The sequence below is a fragment of the Ranitomeya variabilis genome, chromosome 6, assembly GCF_051348905.1.
Source record: "Ranitomeya variabilis isolate aRanVar5 chromosome 6, aRanVar5.hap1, whole genome shotgun sequence".
NCBI lineage: Eukaryota > Metazoa > Chordata > Amphibia > Anura > Dendrobatidae > Ranitomeya > Ranitomeya variabilis.
The window spans coordinates 379,338,268-379,358,744 of record NC_135237.1 but is presented as its reverse complement, the minus strand read 5'-3'; the positions used below and the strand labels follow the sequence as shown (position 1 = coordinate 379,358,744).

The following is a 20,477-nucleotide window of genomic DNA, read 5'->3' as shown; positions in this document are numbered from 1 at the left end:
AATCTTCAGGCTTTCGGCCTATATCAGATATTAAACTGCATTTGGCCTTCTTGTTTGGTTGTGCTTACTAACGGTGTCTGCCGCTGCTTGGTGTTGTCCTCCACGGAAAAAAGCTGAGCTTCAATCTTCAGGCTTTCGGCCTATATCAGATATTAAACTGCATTTGGCCGACTAGTTTGGTTGGGCCCTACTAACTGTGTCTGCCGCTCTTTGGTTTTCTCCTCCACTGAACAAAGCAGTGCCGCCTGTTTACTCCTGTTACCAATTTTGAACTTTATTTGGCCCACTTTAATATTTAGGCCTACTAACTGTGTCTGCCTCTCATTACAGTTGTCCTCCACTGAACAAAGCAATGCCGCCTGGTTAGTCCTGTTACCAATTTTGAACTGCATTTAGCCCACTTTATTATTTGGGCCTATATCTGTGTTTCCTCCTCATCCTGCCCATTGCCCAGAAACTGTTAGATGAGTCTGCTGGTACATTGACCCAGACCACTACATTCCCCTTGCACTCTACACAGCCAGAATCTGACCCTGCTGAAAGTCAGGTTCCCCTTCCCGCATACTATACCACCTTACAAGGGGACAAAGAGGAAGGCGCAGATGAAAGTGCAGGTTCCTTCATCCGGTGGGGAGGGCATACTCGTTGGCGACGTCAGTCACAGGGCCCCTCATAGTATGCAAAAGTGTCACTGCCGGTGGGAGGCGCCCCGCCATCAAACAACGCCGTACTTTGAGGGGCCCTGTGCCAGTACCAATGCGAATGAGTGGGCCGCCCTGCTTGCTCAGGATCACAGCACTTGCAAAGTTGAAATACTGACCTCTCCCTTCTCCACCGCCGTGACGTAGTCCGCGTTTCCTGGGCCCACGAAAAACTTCAGCCAGCCATACCCCCCAACTTTAGCCAAATGACCCCCAATTTTAAATGCCTATTATTATTAGGTAAATTAAGATTCACAAGCTTAAGTGACACGAATTGATGTTTTTGACATTAAAATGGGCACTAGGTGTTTTCCTGTCCTCCACTCACTGCCGACTTTGCTTCCCCATTGACTTACATTGGGTTTCGTGTTTCGGTCGATCCCCGACTTTGCGTGATAATCGGCCGATTTCACTCGACTCGACTTTTGACAAAGTCGGGTTTTGCGAAACCCGACTCGATCCTAAAAAAGTAAAAGTCGCTCAACCCTAGTGGAGATACCTATCTAAATTCATGTGGCCCTTCAAAGACCTTACTTTAGGGGACTTTAACCCCTTCACCCCCAAGGGTGGTTTGCACGTTAATGACCAGGCCAATTTTTACAATTCTGACCACTGTCCCTTTAGGAGGTTATAACTCTGGAACGCTTCAACGGATCCTGATGATTCTGACACTGTTTTCTCGTGACATATTGTACTTCATGATAGTGGTAAAATTTCTTTGATATTACCTGTGTTTTTTTCACAAACGGAAATTTGGCGAAAATTTCAGTTTTCCAACTTTGAATTTTTATGCCCTTAAATCACAGAGATATGTCACACAAAAGACTTAATAAGTAACATTTCCCAGATGTCTACTATACATCAGCACAATTTTGGAAACAAAATTTTTTTTGTTAGGGAGATATAAGGGTTAAAAGTTGACCAATTTCTCATTTTACAACACCATTTTTTTTTTTTTTTTTTTTTTTAAGGGACATCACATTTGAAGTCACTTTGAGGGGTCTATATATGATAGAAAATACCCAAGTGTGACACTATTCTAAAAACTGCACCCTCAAGGTGCTCAAAACCACATTCAAGAATATTATTAACCCTTCAGGTGTTTCACAGGAATTTTTAGAATGTTTAAAAAAAAAAAATGAACATTTAATTTTTTTTTCACAAAAAATTTACTTCAGCTCCAATTTGTTTTATTTTACCAAGGGTAACAGGAGAAATTGGAAGCCAAAAGTTGTTGTGCAATTTGCCCTGAGTATGCTGATACCCCATATGTGGGGGTAAATCACTGTTTGGGCGCACAGCAGAGCTCAGAAGGTAAGGAGCGCCATTTGACTTTTCAATGCAAAATTGACTGGAATTGAGATAGGACACCATGTTGCGTTTGGAGAGCCCTTGATGTGCATAAGCATTGAAACCCCCCACAAGTGACACCATTTTGGAAAGTAGATCCCCTAAGGAACTTATCCAGATGTGTGGTGAGCACTTTGACCCACCAAGGGCTTCACAGAAGTTTATAAGGCAGAGCCATAAAAATAAAAAAATCATATTTTTTCACAAAAATGATCTTTTCGCCCCTAATTTTTTATTTTCCCAAGGGTAACAGAAGACATTGGACCCCAAAAGTTGTTGTGCAATTTGTCCTGAGTACGCTGATACCCCATATGTGGGGGTAAACCACTGTTTGGGCGAACAGCAGAGCTTGGAAGGGAATGAGCGCATTTGACTTTTCAATGCAAAATTGACTAGAATTGAGATGGGACGCCATGTCGCACTTGGAGAGCCCGATGTGCCTAAACATTGAAACCCCCAAGTGACACCATTTTGCAAAGTAGACCCCCTAAGGAACTTATCTAGATGTGTGGTAAGCACTTGGACCCACCAAGTGCTTCACAGAAGTTTATAACGCAGAGCCGTGAAAATAAAAATTATTTTTCTTTTCCACAAAAAATATTTTTTAGCCCCCAGTTTTGTATTTTCACAAGGGTATCAGGAGAAACTGGACCCCAAAAGTTGTTCAATTTGTCCTGAGTACGCTGATACCCCATATGTGGGGGGGAACCACCGTTTGGGCGCATGACAGAGCTCGGAAGGGAAGGAGCGCCGTTTGGAATGCAGACTTAGATGGATTGGTCTGCAGGCGTCGCGTTGCATTTGCAGAGCCCCTGCTGTACCTAAACAGTAGAAACCCCCCACAAGTGACCCCATATTGGAAACTAGACCCCCCAAGGACCTTATCTAGATGTGTTTTGAGAACTTTGAACCCCAAGTGTTTCACTACAGTTAACGCAGAGCCATGAAAATAAAAAAAAAACGTTTTCCACAAACATTATTTTTTAGCCCCCAGTTTTGTATTTTCTCAAGGGTAACAGGAGAAATTGGACCCCAAAAGCTGTTGTCCAATGTGTCCTGAGTATGCGGATACCCCATACGTTGGGGTAAACCCCTGTTTGGGCACACGGGAGAGCTCGGAAGGGAAGGAGCACTGTTTTACTTTTTCAACGCAGAATTGGCAGGAATTGAGATCGGACGACATGTCGCGTTTGGAGAGCCCCTGATGTGCTTAAACAGTGGAAACCCCCAATTCTAACTGGATCCCTAATCCAAACACAACCCTATTCCCAATGGTAACCCTAACCATACCCCCTAACCCTGACACACCCCTAACCTTAATCCCAACCGTAAATGTAATCCAAACCCTAACTTTAGCCCCAACCCTAACTGTAGCCCTAACCCTAGCCCCAACCCTAACTTTAGCCCCAGTCCTAACCCTAGCCGGAAAATGGAAATACATTTCTTTAATTTTATTTTTCTCTAACTAAGGGGGTGATGAAGGAGGGTTAGATTTACTTTTATAGCGGGTTTTTTAGCAGATTTTTATGATTGGCAGCGGTCACACACTAAAAGACGCTTTTTATTGCAAAAAAATAGTTTTTGCGTCTCCACATTTTGAGAGCTATAATTTTTCCATATTTTGGTCCACAGAGTCATGTGAGGTCTTTTTTTGCGGGACGAGTTGACGTTCTTATTGGAACCATTTTCGGTCACGTGACATTTTTTGATCGCTGTTTATTCCAATTTTTGTGAGGCAGAATGACCAAAAACCAGCTATTCATTAATTTTTATTTATTTATTTTTTTTTTGGGGGGGGCGCGTTTATACCGTTCCGCGTTTGATAAAATTGATAAAGCAGTTTAATTCTTTGGGTCAGTACGATTACAGCGATATCTCATTTATAACATTTTTTTTATGTTTTGGTGCTTTTATACGATAAAAACTTTTATATAAAAAATAATTATTTTTGCATTGCTTTATTCTGAGGACTATAACTTTTATTTTTTCGCTGATGACGCTGTGTGGCGGCTCGTTTTTTGCGGGAGAAGATGATGTTTTCAGCAGTACCATGGATATTTATATCCTTTTTTTTTTATTGTGTGTTATTCCACTTTTTGTTCGGCGGTATGATAATAAAGCGTTGGTTTTTTGCCTCCTATTTTTTGTGACTGTGTTCACTGAAGGGGTTAACTAGTGGGAAAGCTTTATAGGTCGGGTCGTTACGGACGCGGCGATACTAAATGTGTGCTTTTATTGTTTTCTTTATTTAGATAGTAGAAGAAATTTATTTATCGGAACAATATATTTTTTTTCTTTATTTAGGATTTTTTTTTTTTTTACACGTATATAAATATATATATATATATATATATATATATATATATATATATATATATATATATATATATATATATATATATTTTTTACTTTTTTACATTGGCCCGGGGGGGGGGACGGGACATCACACTATAGTGTTAGATCGCTGATCTGACACTTTGCACAGCACTGTGTCAGATCAGCAATCTGACAGGCAAGTGCCCCTGGCTTACCAGCGCCTTGTAAGCCACCTCCCTGCAGGACCCAGAGGCCTGCAGGGAGGAGGTAGGAGACCCTCGGAGCAACGCGATCACATCGCGTTGCTCCGAGGGTCTCAGGGAAGCACGCAGGAAGCCCCCTCCCTGCGCCATGCTTCCCTATGCCGCCAGAACGCTGCGATCATGTTTAATCACAGTGTACCGGGGTTAATGTACCAGGAGATAATGTGACCGCTCCTGGCACATAGTGCCGGATGTCAGCTGTGATAGTCAGCTGACACCCGGCCGCGCTTCCCCCGTGAGTGCGGCCGATCACATATGACGTACTATCCCGTCGGTGGTCATACGGGCCCACCCCACCTCGACGGGATAGTACGTCTAATGTCAGAAAGGGGTTTGGTCTTCCCTCTCAATTCTCAGTTTATTAAAGCCTATATGCATGTTCCATAGCGTTTTTAACCTTTGCATTCTATGGTGTCGGCAATTACAAATAGGTAAAAATACCTGGGGTCTGTACATGTTCAACCTTAGTTCCCAAAATATGTTCTTTGACGAACTCCTACATTGATAATACACGTATATTACTTACCAATAATGTGTTTTTCAGAAACTTTGACAAACCAGAGAGGGTGTCCGCCCTCTCTCCACATCAGTGGGTTTTTACAGAGCACGAGAGGACCTCCAAGATTAGAGTACAACATTATATATATATTTATTTTATTATTTTTTAAAGCTTAAACCACCCCCAAAAGAAGTTGATCTACTTAGTAAGGGAGAGAATATAAGAGTGCTGTCATTAGACAAAAAAAAAAAAAAAACATCACAGCAACAAAAAGAGAATTTCAGAGAACCAGTGCCTCCCTCCTAGGGGGGGACCACAGCCTCAAGAACCCTTCTCCCAAACATAAGGTCAGAAGAGGTAGATAGATCCAGCCTATAAAAAGGTAAAAGGAGAAGACCAAGACGCAGCCTTACAAATCTGCTTGATGGATTTGTCAGATTTTTCTGCCCAGGAGGTTGCCATCGCTCTCGTAGAGTGGGCTTTAAGCTTTTCTGGCACCTGCCTCTGTCGGCTATCTCGATGGCTTCTCTTATCCACCTCAATAAGGTACCTTTCAAAACTTTGGACCCATTTCTGACCCCCTGGAAGGAGATGAATAGAGCCCTATAAATCCTCAATGACTCTGTGGCTGCTAAATACTGCATAATAGACCTCCTGACATCTAAGGTGTGAAATTTTTCTTCCTTAGGATTTTTAGGATGGTAATAAACATGGTCATCATCCCTTTAGGATGGTAAATGTTATTACTTGAGACCTATGGAACTTTAATACGACCTTAGGTTAAAAAAAAAAAAAATGCGGGTCAAAAACTAAGGTAAAGGGGGATCCGCAGACAGAGCCTGTAAGTCACTCACCCTACGGGTTGATTTTAGAGCTACCAGTAGTATGGTCTTAAAGGTGATTCATTTTATAGAGCTCAATTTTAGGGGCTCAAAAGGGGATCCCGTCAAGGCATCTAGTACTAAATTCAAGTCCCAAGGAGGGACTCTTGATACTGAGACTGGCTTGGCTCTATCATACGCTTTTATGGACATGGCCACCCACCTGTTCCCCGCTAAGTTGTATAGCGCCACCCATCAATCGAGGTCAGGAAAACCACTGATGTGGTGAGAGGTGCAGCCTTTTTATCTTGAAGGTTTCCTGTCCTCGAAGGGGGGATCCCCTCTCTTGTAGGTGCTTTCATGGGTGACATATAAAATAACAGTTTTCTTGGCTGCTGTTCATGTACAATAGTGTTTTCATACACCTATTATATTAATGATTTCTTATGCATTTTCTTCACATGTAAATAGTTTTTACAACAGAATGCAAAAACTGCCATGGGATTGTTGCAAAATAAGAGGCTACACAAGTCCAGTGTAAACAATCAAACCCTTTATTGTGTAAATTACATTAGAGCGCTGTAAAAAATAACCTGTTAAAAGAGTGAGAAACAGTAGATTGGTAGAGGTAGTAGGAAAATTGATGTAACAGTCCACAGATGGTTAACAGGAGTGTGTCAGGCCAAAAGTAATTTTAAAAGCTGATCAAAATAGGTTGACTAAATAAATAACAAAAAAATCATTTTTTTTTTTAAATACTATAGCCTAGCAGATTTCTACATTAACAAAATCAACACAATACTGATGATAAAATAAGAGCACAAAAGCTACACCACTAAATAGGGTGATATTATAGGGGAAAAATGTGTTAGGATCCGTGGAGATTATTTTAATGCTTGCTCAATTATGTGAATCTTTTTTTCTGAACTGTACACAGCATGTAATTACCTACAATCATTTCCCCCTACAGTTGTTCTCCATAAAGAAACACTGATGCTGTAAACTTTGCTGATTAATACCAACATAGCATCAGTGACAGTCATGCTTCCTGCCATTTGTCAGATGTTCTTCAAGTCTGTGCCAAAATGAAAGAGGACCTCTATTTAATTGTAAGATCACGGAAAGCGAGACTGTTTAATACCATAGTTGTCATGTTTTCAATGTTTTGATAATAATAGACCATATATTATACCATTTAATCACTGTGCCTTTCCAAACATTCACATTAAACAAAGGGTAGGAGCAGACTTCTAATGGAAAGAAAATGGAGATACATGTAACCGGATTATACATATATTTTCATATACGTTAAGACATGGAATGCATCCATAACCTAAAGAATACTTCTACCTAAAGCATCTCAAATCTATTGCCTAGCCAGGCAAAAATGTGGAATCCAGATTTCATAAATTGAAATATTTGAGGGGGAAAGGGTGCAATCTAAAGATGTGAGAGGGTCAAAAAAAAATTTCTGGTATCCCATATAATTTTTTTTTTTTTTTTTAAAGATATTGGTATGATCCTTGATAAAACAAACTAGGTTAAAATATTTGTTGAAAAAACACGCACATGAGGAAAAAAAAGCATTTTTTTATTAAACCAAATTTCTATCATAAGCCAATACTATAAAAAAGCTATTTATTGTACAAAGTAAACTGTTGCTCTCACCAGTATTAAAAGGTTAGATTTATATCTGTACATGTAAAATTATTGCTTCTTTTGAAAAATATATTTAGCATGCTAGGATTTTTATACCCATTTCTGCCTTTATAAAAGGTTACAATAGAAAAACAAAAAAAACACTAGTAAAGCTTTTGCAATTTTTCTTTTTTTTCACAGAACATTTTCTTTCAAGGCAGCAGTAACTTTTCTTGATAATGCATAAAATCATATGTGCAAAAATTGAGACTCCGAGGCATTGCTGTAGCACATAGTGTCACAGCAATAAGGGGAAAAAAATCGTGTAGTCCCAGTCAGCACAGCACAGCACCACAGCCTGCTGGACTGAAGGGTTAAATTGGAGCACACCGCTTAATTTGCTTCCATTTACCATCACCCCACCAAAAAAAAATGTCGCTGCAGAAGAGGTATATAAAGCTTTTTATGTTTCGTTTTCCCCCACAACCTGAATGCCACCAACAAAAACAAATAACATTTTTTAAAACATGCTATAAACAGGAAAAAAAAAAATATATATATATAATCTTAAGACCTCTCTCAAGGTACCGGCTTGGAGAAGGGTGGTTTTTGCAGTGGGGGGGATAAATTCATGCATGCTAGTCCATGCGCATCATTTTTTTTTCCTTTTGTTTCAATTTTCTATGTAGTACAGTACTAAAATCTGCAGCGGATGTGTGGCAATATCAAAAGGGAAGGAGAAAAAAAAAGGTAACTTGCATAATCTTTCACGCGCAGGTTTAAGAAAGTAGCCCTATTATAAAAAGGTCCTGAGAGTAAAATGAATAAGCTTCCCCCCTGTATTAGTGTTCTAGGAGCATAATGTCAAGTGTTTGTTCATTTCTGTCATCGCGTGGAACATTCTCGAATGCAAGACCAGAAGCAACATCGCGAGCTCTTCAGATTGGGCAACTGCATATTACTACGCATAGTGACTGAGCAGTGTGGCTTTTAGCGGATCAGTGGTAGATGAATTCATAGCATTTCTTGGGCCTCCTCTGTTACCCCCTTGTCATACTCACAAGTAGTCCTCTGAAGCAGGTAGCAGATCAGTGCTTACAATTACGTATGGTCCAAATTGTGTCATGCTGTACATTTCCTTCCATCCAGTGTGTGATGAAAATCTGCTGCATTAGCAAGTGTCTTAGGTCATCTCAACATCTGCCATTTGTAAAAACACAAAGTCTCAAACTTTTAACTAAACAGGAATTAACATGATATGGATGTATTTTCTCCTACATCTTCATTTAGTATAAATTGTTAAGTAGCACAGATATACTCCTGCACTAGGGATAGGTCAATACAAGTAATGTTTCTTCACTTTAGTACGAGAGCCTCAGGAACTTGATGATTTGAAGGCAAATTTTCCAGCTGTTCTTCCATGTAACTGTTGGGATTTTCACCTTGGGGTCGAAGAAGCTGCTTATCTGGGTACTCGCTGTTGTCAAAAGGTACCCGATGCACACACTGCACATGTGTCTTTAGGTTCCCTTTTTGAGAGGCACTGTATGGACAATATCTGCACTGGAATGGTCTCTCCCCTAAGAAAAGACAAGAAACATCACTTTTTCACAGCGCAACAGGTTTACTAGCTGCATAAAAAAATCCTGAAAACAACAAAAATTTAGTGCAAAATCTACACAAAATCATTACTCACATCACATTCTTTAAGGGAAGCCGTTAGCTGGATTTTTGACCATGGGCTTGAACCACTTTATGGGTCTCTTTAATGCCTGTACAGTGACCCCAAGCCAGCCATTTGGGCAGAGCCGGTTATCTCATCACGCACAACCTGCTATCTGCTCTGATGACTTGCTTCCTGGGCATTCACAGTGACCTGGGCCACATGCCCAATGATAGCTGACGCAAGTATACTTAGGTTCATTGCCCTTGTCCTGGAAGAAGGAATCAACAGAGCAGACAGTGGCGAGAGGAGTGACTATTGAGCCAAATGGGTCCACCCAAATTACTATTTCAACTGGACTAGTTATAATATAGTACGCACACAGTTAAACGTTCATCGTCTGCAGTAATCATTGTCAGCTCGCATAGCTAAAAATGTGCTTGTACAACTATTAAAGAACCCCATAACATGGTGGAGCAAAATCCAGCTGACAGGTTTCCCACTAACATAAGTGACCTGGAAAATAACAGTATATGATGCTGAGGTCACAATGAGGAAAGGAGAATGAAAGAAAAACAGATAAGAGGAAAGTACAAAAGCACAGGGAGATGTGAAAGCGATAATCAAAGAAAAAGGTTCAATGTGTGTCCACACAAAGAAGAGAAGTAAAGTATTACTCTCACATACAGAACTGTCAAAACCTCACAGGCTTTGTACCGATTTCCATAAAGAATCACAATGATGAACAAATAGGAGGTTCTAAGTACAGGGAGAAGCACGGCAAATGTGAACTAATGCGAGCCTGAAGCTTTCAGAGAACTGTTCAACAATGACATTTTGAACATCACAGAACAATGCCATGTTCCCAACATAACATGGCAAGCTTAATGTTTAATTAATACATTAACCTTATGTAGAGTTAATTAGAAAGTAAAAATCATTTGGAATCAAAAGAAACCAGCCAGGCAAATTATATTTAGGGCTGAGAAATGCTCCCGTCCTAATCAAACCTGCCACTGCTGGAAGGGGGCTGACACATGCACATTTTGATTTTATACATTATACTTATCAACCAATTCAGATAAATAATGTGGTTTATGCATGACATTACATTGTAGTGAACAGTAAAATACATTTGCACACAAATTTGTTTGCATCGGTTCAAAAGCCCAATTTCTTGCCAATGAGTATAGGTTTCCATATATCCGCTCAGTCTATTTGATGAAAGCACCACTTTAGTGTTTTTTTTTTTTTTTTTTTTTGGGGGGGGGGGGGGGGGGGGTTGGCCACTGGAGTGGTGCTTAATATCCAAGTCCCCTGCCCACTGTCTGATACTCCCCTTCCGGTGTTTACATCAATTTTCCCGTCCATCTCTTGTAGTTTGTGACCTGTCCGCTGATCCAGTTTTACATGGAGTGAGCCAGAGGTCACTAATCAATGTACATCTATGATCGCCTTGTTCTGGCTCTCAGACTTGCATTGGGAGCTTATGACGTAGCTTCTGAATTCCGGGCCCGTCAAAAGCTGCGGTCACAAGATGACGCCACAGGTCCAAATCAGCACCGAAAAACAGTGAAGACACCTAAGGGTGAGTATATGACAGAGCAGAGGACTTATGCATAAAGCACCACTCCGGGGGTGAAAAAAAAAATACGCTTGAGTGGTGCTTTAAACATAACACTTGCAAGTTGGGAAAGAATGGATTATTCATACCAAACCTGAAAACAAAATACGGTAATTTGCAAATATACATTTCTTACAAATCAGAGTATAAATTAATATGGAAGACTTTCGTTGCCTTTTTTAATTCAAAGAGTATATGTGCAAACCGTGAAGCGTCTTACTGTACTACAATATAAGAAAATGCACTCTAGGAAACAAATAATCAAGAATCTCAAATATTCTGAGCTTCTTATAATTCATATAGGAATATAAATCCCTGCTCTTCTTAGTTAGTATTTGCTCCATTATTCTGCAACAGACAATCAAAAAACTAAATACCGGTAAACTAATGAAAAAAAGTCTCTAACGTTGGGGCAGCATTATGTTTGGATCAAGACAGTGGTGTTGTTGCAATGCTACAATTATTTCATCCATAGATAAATATTAAGGGGTTCTCCTTTATGAGCAGGTTAGAGGTCCCTCTCAATAGACTTGGCATTGGAAATGTGTTTATTTAACAGCCCCATTTAGGTCCGTGAGAAGGGACAGTGCATAAGTGTCCGCTCTTAAAAAGGTCAGAACCCACGTCTTTTAAAATTGGTCACATTTGGCAGGTTATTAAAAGAGTAATGTTGTGGCAACACTACTTTGTTTAAAGAAAAATTAAAATGTATGCAACTTCTCTAACAATTTAACCCCATCTTGATAGGTGACGTACATGTAAGTCACACACCAGATGCAGGTGTATGGAGAGGGCTCAGGAGCAGAGCACTCATAAGATTAAGAAGAGGACAGCTGTGTTAACCCTATGCACAGTTCCGAATACTGCCATTAACCCCTGAATTGATACTAATAAATCTGTGCCAACAGAATTAAAGATGCCGAGTCTTGAGAGTATTCACGTCACTACCTCCAGAACGCTATTGGGATTGGGGGGGGGCAGTCGGTTGGAATTGCAGCCAAGGGCTTGCCAATACTGTTACTGTCAGAGCGGATGTTCACGGTTCCATGAATTAGATTAAAAAAATAAACAACATACAATTTAAAAAAAAAAAAATACAAGTTTGACATAATTGTAATCGGACTGCCTTGCGTGATCAAGTAGCTGAGTCATTTTCCCTGTACAATGAATGCAGCAAAAACAAAACACACATCGGAATTAAAAAAACATTTTCACCATCTGACCGCACGTATTTTTTCATGGTAAAATATGGTAAAGTGAACGGGGTCACTCAAAAGTACAGCTCGTCCTGCAACACAAAGCCCTCATATGGCTATGCAGGGCCATATTTGCCACTAGGCACTTGAGGGCACGTGCCTAGGGCGGCGGGATGCGGGGGGGGGGGGCACTTGAGCTAGGCGTTTTCTTTCTTTTTTTTTTTTTTTTATTTTAAAACTCCGGGGTCAAGTGCCCGCCCCCCTCCTCCCTCCCTCCCGCCCCCCTCCGAAGACGTAATACTCACCTTCCTCCAGCGGTGGCTGCAACTGCGTCTCAGCGCCGGCAGTGTGTCCGGTCTTCAGCGGTCACATGGTACCGCTCATTAAGGTGATGAATATGCGCATATTCATCACCTTAATGAGCGGTATCACGTGACCGCTCATACAGGATGTAAGACACTGCAGAGATGCCGGGAAGTTCTGCGCCGCCCGGTGAGAGGTGAGTATGACAGGGAAAAGGGATAGAGGAGCCATGCACGCAGGGGAGAAGGATGGGGGAGCCATGTATGCAGGGGAGAAGGATGGGGAAGCCATGCACGCAGGGGAGAAGGATGGGGGAGCCATGCACGCAGGGTGGGAGGATGGGGGAGCCATGCACGCAGGGTGAGAGGATAGAGGAGCCATGCACGCAGGGGAGGATGGGGGAGCCATGCACGCAGGGCGGGAGGATGGGGGAGCCATGCACGCAGGGTGGGAGGATGGAGTATAAATATGGTGGAGTATAAATACTAGGCCCTATAGGGGGAAACAGTATGACAAGACCGTGTGAAGAGGGGGCCGGTATAGAAAGGAGAGGTCAGTGTGAAGAGTATGTACCATAAGAGGGACAGTGTGGGGGTCATATTTTGTGCAGACAATATGATGAGGGGCAATTTTTTATTCAGGAGCATTATAATGACACTTGTATCTTTAAGGGCGTCATGTGGAGACTTTCTGCAAAAGAGCGGAGAAGATGGAAGTCTGCAGAGACGGCTGTGGATGAGAAAACTCATCATGGGGTCTGGACAAGATGAAGAAAAGAAGGAGAAGGCTCCAGAGACGACGTCATCTATAAGGTACCTGGATGTACATGTTATTTGTGATACTAATTCTCTTGTTTTTATTTATGTTAGGAACATTACAGGAAATGTCCAGGTTTGTAATGAGTCTGCAGTCATTCTTTGTGACTGCAGACTTCTGACTTCTCACAGTGCACACTGCACGCTGTCAGAATTCTCTCGTGCTGGCGATTTACATACATGCGGTCACATGCTGACTAGACATGTGTGGCCTCCGTCAATGAAAATGAACTGAGTGAGGCCGGGCATGTCTAGTCGGAATGTGGTCAGAAGTATACAAATCGCATGCTTGTGCTGACATGACCGTCCACCGGCAAGGGAGAATCCTAAAAGTGTGCAGTGCATGAGTTGTGAGAATTCAGAAGCTGCGATGTCAGGATTCAGCTCTGCAGGTTCCAGTAGTCGTCAGATGGACACTTCACTCACATGCGACTTTTACACTTATGGTCCTGTGACACCGAGCTTCTCTTCTGCTTCTCTCAGTTTTTCACTGATCATTGAGAGCATTAGGGAGAGGAGCTCGTGGGCACATGACTGAGTGTGCAAATCGCATATGTCCTTGGCGGAGGGGGGGCACCAAAATTAATTCTTGCCCCTGGTGCCAGAAACCCTAGATACACCTCTGCCGGTATGCTACTGCGAGCGTCGATTACCGGGTCCGGTGGAGGGAGGTCTGTGCACAGGCAGTGAGGCAGGGACTGAGGATGTGCACAGAGAGAGAATGGAGACCCAGAGACTGCCTGTCCCAGTCTACGCTGTAGCCTGGAGCCCTCATTATATGTCAATGGAATATGTCAGTTAATAAATTGTTTTTCTAAAGCTTTATAGTGTAGTTTTAGGTCAGGGAGGGATGGATAGGGATGAGCTAGCAAGGTGCAGGGACAGGTAGTGATGGCTACTTGCCGCACTTGCGGTTTTGCACTTGCAGTGATACAAAACACACTGCTAGCAGTGTTTTTTTCCATTGCTGCAAGTACCGCATTTGCCGGATCGTGTGCATGTCTGCAAGTCCCATAGGCAATGAATGAGGCAGAACGCAGTGTTGCCGTAAGTGATCCGTTACGTGGCAGATGCGGAAAAACTGCCGAATCTGCTGCAAAAGGCGACTTTCACATCAGCAATTTTTGCCAAAGTCACTGCTGATAGTGTCATACTCACCAATGGGGGAGGCAGCACTAAAAGTGCCTAGGGCAGCAGAAACTATAAATACGGCCCTGAGGCTATGTCAACAGAAATAATGGCTCTTGGAAGAGGAGGAAGAAAAAAATGAAAGACAATCACCTGGCCATTAAGGGGTTTAATATATTTTACTTTGTAGCCTGTGGATGCCCTGATTGCATAGAGATCTGGCATATTACAAAGCCCTACCAGAGTGTTCATGTAGCCCGTCCAGGCTACGTATTTTGTAGAAGTTGGGCTGGTGGTTCCAGTTACAAAAACAGCGTGTCAACAGTGGAAATTAACTATTGCTGTAATTTAAGGGACTGGATCATCGACCTTCTATTGACATTTTTTCTATTTGTATAATCTTTCTACTCAATTTTCTGTATGAGATTATTGGAGCAGCCATGCTGACTGAGCTGCTGTTAATAGCATTTAGAGATCTAATAATACAAAGGTAGTGTGCATGGTAGAAAAGCGCACACCATCCCCTTTTCCTACACAGTGCCTTGTAAAAGTATTCGGCTCCCTGGAACTTTTCAACCTTTTCCCACATATCATGCTTCAAACATAAAGATGCCAAATAAAATTTTTGGGTGAAAAATCAATAACAAGTGGAACACAACTGTGAAGTTGAACAAAATTTATTGACTATTTTAAAGTTTTGTGGAAATTCCAAAACTGAAAAGTGGGGTGTGCAATATTATTTGACCCCTTTAACTTAATACTTTGTTGCGCCACCTTTCGATACGATTACAGCTGCAAGTCGCTTGGGGTATGTCTCTATCAGTTTTGTACATCGAGAGACTGAAATTCTTGCCCTTTCTTCCTTGGCAAACAGCTCGAGCTCAGTGAGGCTTGATGGAGATCATTTGTGAACAGCAGTTTTTAGCTCTTTCCACAGATTCTCGATTGGATTGAGGTCTAGACTTTGACTTGGTCATTCTAACACCTGGATACGTTTATTTGTGAACATTCCATTGTAGACACTGCTTTATGTTTGGGATCATTGTCTTGTTGGAAGACAAATCTCCATCGCAGTCTCAGGTCTTTTGCAGACCAACAGGTTTTCTTCAAGAACGGTCCTGTATTTGGCTCCATCCATCTTCCCATCAATTTTAACCATCTTCCCTGTCCCTGCTGAAGAAAAGCAGGCCCAAACCATGATGCTGCCACCACGTTTGACAGTGGGGATAGTGTGTTCAGGGTGATGAGCTGTGTTGCCTTTACGCCAAACATATCATTTGGCATTGTTGCCAAAAGGTTTGATTTTGGTTTCATCTGACCAGAGCACTTTCTTCCACATGTTTGGTGTGTCTCTCAGGTGGCTTGTTGCAAACTTTAAACAACACTTTTTATGGATATTTTTGAGAAATAGCTTTTTTCTTGCCACTCTTCCATAAAGGACAGATTTGTGCAGTGTATGACTGATTGTTGTCCTATGGACAGACTGTCCCACCTCAGCAGTAGATTTCTGCAGTTCATCCAGAGCGATCATGGGCCTCTTGGCTGCATCTCAAAACTTTCATCTCTAAAAAAAGGAAAAGATTGATCAGAGGGAGGGCCGGGTCTTGGTAGATTTGCAGTGGTTTGATACTCCTTCCATTTCAATGTGATCGCTTGCACAGTGCTCCTTGGGATGTTTAAAGTTTTGGAAATCATTTTGTATCCAAATCAGGCTTTAAACTTCTCCACAACAGTATCACGGACCTGCCTGTTGTGTTCCTTGGTCTTCATGATGCTCTCTGTGCTTCAAACAGAACCCTGAGACTATCAGAGTAGGTGCATTTATATGGAGACTTAATTACACACAAGTGGATTATATTGATCATCATTACACATTTAGGACAACACTGGATCATTTAGAGATCCACAATGAACTTCTGGAGTGAGTTTGCTGCACTGAAAGTAAAGGGGCCGAATAATATTGCACGCACCACTTTTCAGTTCTTGAACTTCCCAAAAAATTTTAAATAACCAATACATTTCGTTCAACTTCACAATTGTGTACCACTTGTTGTTGATTCTTTACCAAAAATTTACATTTGGTATCTTAATGTGTGAAGCATGATATGTGGGAAAAGGTTGAAAAGTTCCAGGGAGCCGAATACTTTCGCAAGGCACTGTATGGCTACTGTATGGCTTGTGTCAGCCATTTTTCTCATTTCAGCACCTAGATATCTGCTTTCCAGCAGCCATGTAAGGCATACGAAACAACAGTCGGAAGATGTTCATTGACTTACACAAGGGACTTTTCTGGGCATGATCTGTGACCTGTGCAGGGCGGGAGAAAAAGGAACTGCGTCCATCACCTATTGTGAATGGTGGATCCAGAGATATCTGTTTATAGACAATACATTAGTGTAATTCTCCAGTGACCAGTGTAAACAAAGCAGGATTTTATTTTATTTTTTAAAATAGACAGTGATGTGTAAAATTAAGGTGGGAAAAGGCATCATAAAATGTAGATATATATAATATTGAACACTGATGTACAGAGTAGGCATTTTTTTGTCTTGAAAATTTTTTTTTATTAAGTACGCTTTAAACTATCAAAGTTTTTGAAGTATTCATCATGAAAATGTCCATGAAAGTTCAAATGAAAAATATCAGACCCTATAAAACTGATTATTTGTTTTTGCATTTTTCTCCTTGGCCACTAGAGGTCAGCCCGATTGGCAAAAAAAAAAAATATATATATATATTTCACTGCCCCAAAGTAGTCATGTAAAATAATAATAAAATTATTATTGGTCATAAAAGTGTGGACATCTACCTTATTATTCACAAACATTTATGTTAATGCTCAAGGTGGTTTTGTGGCTTTATGAAAACATTAATTCATTTAATAAAATGATATGCAATTTTCAAATATACTTTTGTGTATTAATTCCTCGAATTTTCTGGTACCTGCTTTTCATCAGGTAATGTAAATATTCTTATTCATATTCAGAAATTAAAAATCTGATGGCAGGAGTGCATAGCTCATACCAAGAGAGCTCCACAAAACATCATAGGGTGTCCCGACTGCACAAACCCCATCAGTATATGCTCTCTTGTGATGAGTAGCCATAGACTGCATCCAGCATGTAAATACAGTAGAATATAAAATTTATATATTGCAAAAAAATAAAAATCATTGTAATGTGGGTCCTTTTTACTATAAGTTCAGTGTTGTCCTAATTTGTTTAATGTAAGTTTATTTTTAATTTCATATTTATTTATTTTTTAATTCACACAATAAGGAGGATGTCGGCAGGATTTCAGCCCCCAAACTATTTATATGCGCATGTAGCTCTTTCATAGATAAGTCCAGCAATACCCTTACATGGCTGTTACTGACAAACCAGAGTTTGAATTGATCTGCAAATCCTACTGACAGGTTCCCTTTAAAAAGTACACACAATTTAACTAATATTATCATATTACTAAACCAATCCTAATTAACCGCTTGTCAGCAGTTGAGCTTCCTGCAATCTGCACAATCTAAAACTTTTCCATGATTTCCAAATGTTAGAAAAGGTTTTTGTCACCAATGATAGACTTCCACCATATGCTTCAGCTAATAGATGAGGATCCTGAAGAGAGAAAACCTCACCATCAGCTCAACATCTACTGTAATTCTAAGATTTAGGAAAAGGAATTTTCTAAACTTGACAACCAAATAGCAACCATAATAAAGGTTCTGGTAACCATCTACAATTTATAACATGGGCATAAAGGTTTGCAGAATGAGTAGTGAATATGGTTATAATTAATAGATAAACTAATGAATCAATCTAAAATGTTTCTGTGTTTGGGTGACACTATTCGTACAATTTTATCCTTTTCATTGCAGCCAAACTTCATCCAATCTTCACCATGAACAGAAACCGAATGCGGCAACAATCCTCACTGTAACATGTCACAAACAGAGCCTCACTCACCGCCCTCAGGTCCACTGCTGAGTCTCTGCCGTTGCTCCCAATGCCGGTTATTGTCTGCAGCGCTGACATGTCGATAGCTCTGCAGTTAATACCAGAGCTCAGTGGCGCTGAGCGTCTCATGCCATTAACTTAAATGCTAAGCTCCATTATTGGCTGCAGTGCTGTCAGCATGATACCAAGAGTAGTGGAGAGGCTCAGCGGTATGCCAGGAGAGGGCAAGTATAGCGCAGATTTGTTTGAAAAAAAAAAAAACCTGCATGTGGGGGACGAAGGCTTTCTGAAATGGGCAGAGTAATGTTTTGAGCCTGTATCCATCATGATCCATGTTTGGATCTGTGGCAGATCTGGCCTCTCAGATTAAAACTTTTTTCCTTTCAGGCTATCAGGGGTTAATGCAGTTTTTGCCCAGTGGCCGCTGGTGTAATTACATTGCTGCCTAGTCTGCCGATGTGGGTGGTGACCACTCCCACCACCCTTCAAAAGGTCACCTGTTGCATCAGCTGACTGTTGGTTATACAGGTCCTTTTGGAGACCAACCTAGCTAGAGACAGGAGCTTGCTGAGTTCAGTGGTTCTTCAGCTGAATACTGATATCTGGTGCCTTACTCTGCGGAGCGGTGCATTGCAGCATAGAAAGCCAAGTGTGGTTAAGTGTGATATTTATTGTTGCGTTGTCCCTTTGTTGTCTGTAACTTCCCGTGTTTTGTATTAGTGCAGCGGTGGGTCCAGTGCTCTCACCTGCCAGTTCCCTACTTAGGGATAAAAGCAGGGCAAGTGAGGGACTAGGTTTCCTGCTCGGCGATGGGGTGAAAGAACCCGTATAGGGACGATAGTAAGAGCAGGGTACATCTTCAGGTGAGTGCAGGAGGTGTCCAATTCCCTGTTCCCTACTGACAGGGCCCACCATTGTTAAAGTGTCCCCGGTGTACCCTTGTGTGTTTTGCCATTTTGTGACCGTTCCCTCGTCGGGTCGGGTCACGCCAGGACAGTCACTTCGTGACATTATCATTGGGAGAGAGATGATAGGCTCCTTTAGGATACCTCAAGGTGTGAAAATAACCTTGGCAAAGTATATAGAGTTTATGACTGACCACTTCCTTCCATGGTACAATGACAAGAAGTTCACAACTCTGGGAGGCTATTGTGATATCCTGCAAAGAAATTCAAGCAGAAACTATCCAAGAAGTATAAGTTCAATTAATTAAAAAATGTGAATGTGTTATCAAAGAAGGGGTCCTATGTTAACATGTAACTTGGCCTGTTAAGATGCTTTTGATTCAAAAAGCTGTTGATTTCAGGAAATGTTACCTCTTAATGCTGCAAATTCAACAAATAACCGTTTTCTGTTCTTTAAAATCATAAACTGCCTGGAAACGCTGCTGTGTGTAAATTTGTAACTGTGCATTTTGAACAGTTTTAGCTTTGAAAAAAATATTGGTTTTCAATGGGAGATTTGTCCAATACAATTTGATTGCTACTCTAATGGTTGATGATTTGGACATTATATGGACTCATTTCATCGACCATTAAGGAAAATCAGAGAAAAATAGCATTTGCATAATAATTTTGAGCACGGTGTAGCCTAGATAAAGAAATGTATGCCGTTTGTCTTAGAAGCTCCACCATGTTCCCCTTTCTACTGGCAGTAGCTGAAGCCTCTCTGCTGGGCCCAGCCTGGCATAGGAAGATTAGGAAGGTTGGGGCTTTAGCGCTTCTTGTTCTGGGTCATGTAGGACAAACTGCAGACGAACAAATAGTGAGGGCAACTAGATCTCCCATTTCATTCGTTCATTTTTAGGTTTTGCATTCCGGTAAATACTGCACTTCATACATAACTCACATTCAAACCTTATTAGTACTCAATGTGGTCTAATTCTTCCAAGAAATAATTCACGTCTACTATTCCTAAAGCACATCCCAACAAGACTAAACAAATACAGCAAGAGGAAAAAGGAATTTGGGGGGGGGGGGGAATTCACAATAAAAGTTATTAAATAAAATACGTGGGCTAGTGGTCTGCATAATCACAGAATTCTGGTAAAAAGGAACAAACCTGTCAGAATTTTTTGTTAATCTAAAAGAATTAGATAAAAGTACTGAATTCAGGTAAATAGGGATGATGGTAGTGCATATGGTGACAACCATTAGGCTGTCGTGAAAAATATTATTTCTCATAAATAAAAAGATGGAAAGGTGAGGAAT

The 20,477-nt window shown here is 41.1% G+C and overlaps 1 protein-coding gene across 6 annotated transcripts in view; it reads right to left on the bottom strand.

Moving 5' to 3' along the window:
* Nucleotides 1–6,483: 6,483 nt before the first annotated feature.
* The window catches only part of ZNF516 (zinc finger protein 516), a 240,105-nt gene continuing 226,111 nt past the window's right edge, over nucleotides 6,484–20,477 (bottom strand). For all 6 annotated transcript variants that reach the window (XM_077270080.1, XM_077270077.1, XM_077270076.1 and 3 more), the window contains one exon: nucleotides 6,484–9,168. In XM_077270080.1, coding sequence (XP_077126195.1) covers nucleotides 9,109–9,168 — 60 coding nt within the window. In that variant the 3' untranslated portion in view covers nucleotides 6,484–9,108. The remainder of the gene's footprint in view (nucleotides 9,169–20,477) is intronic.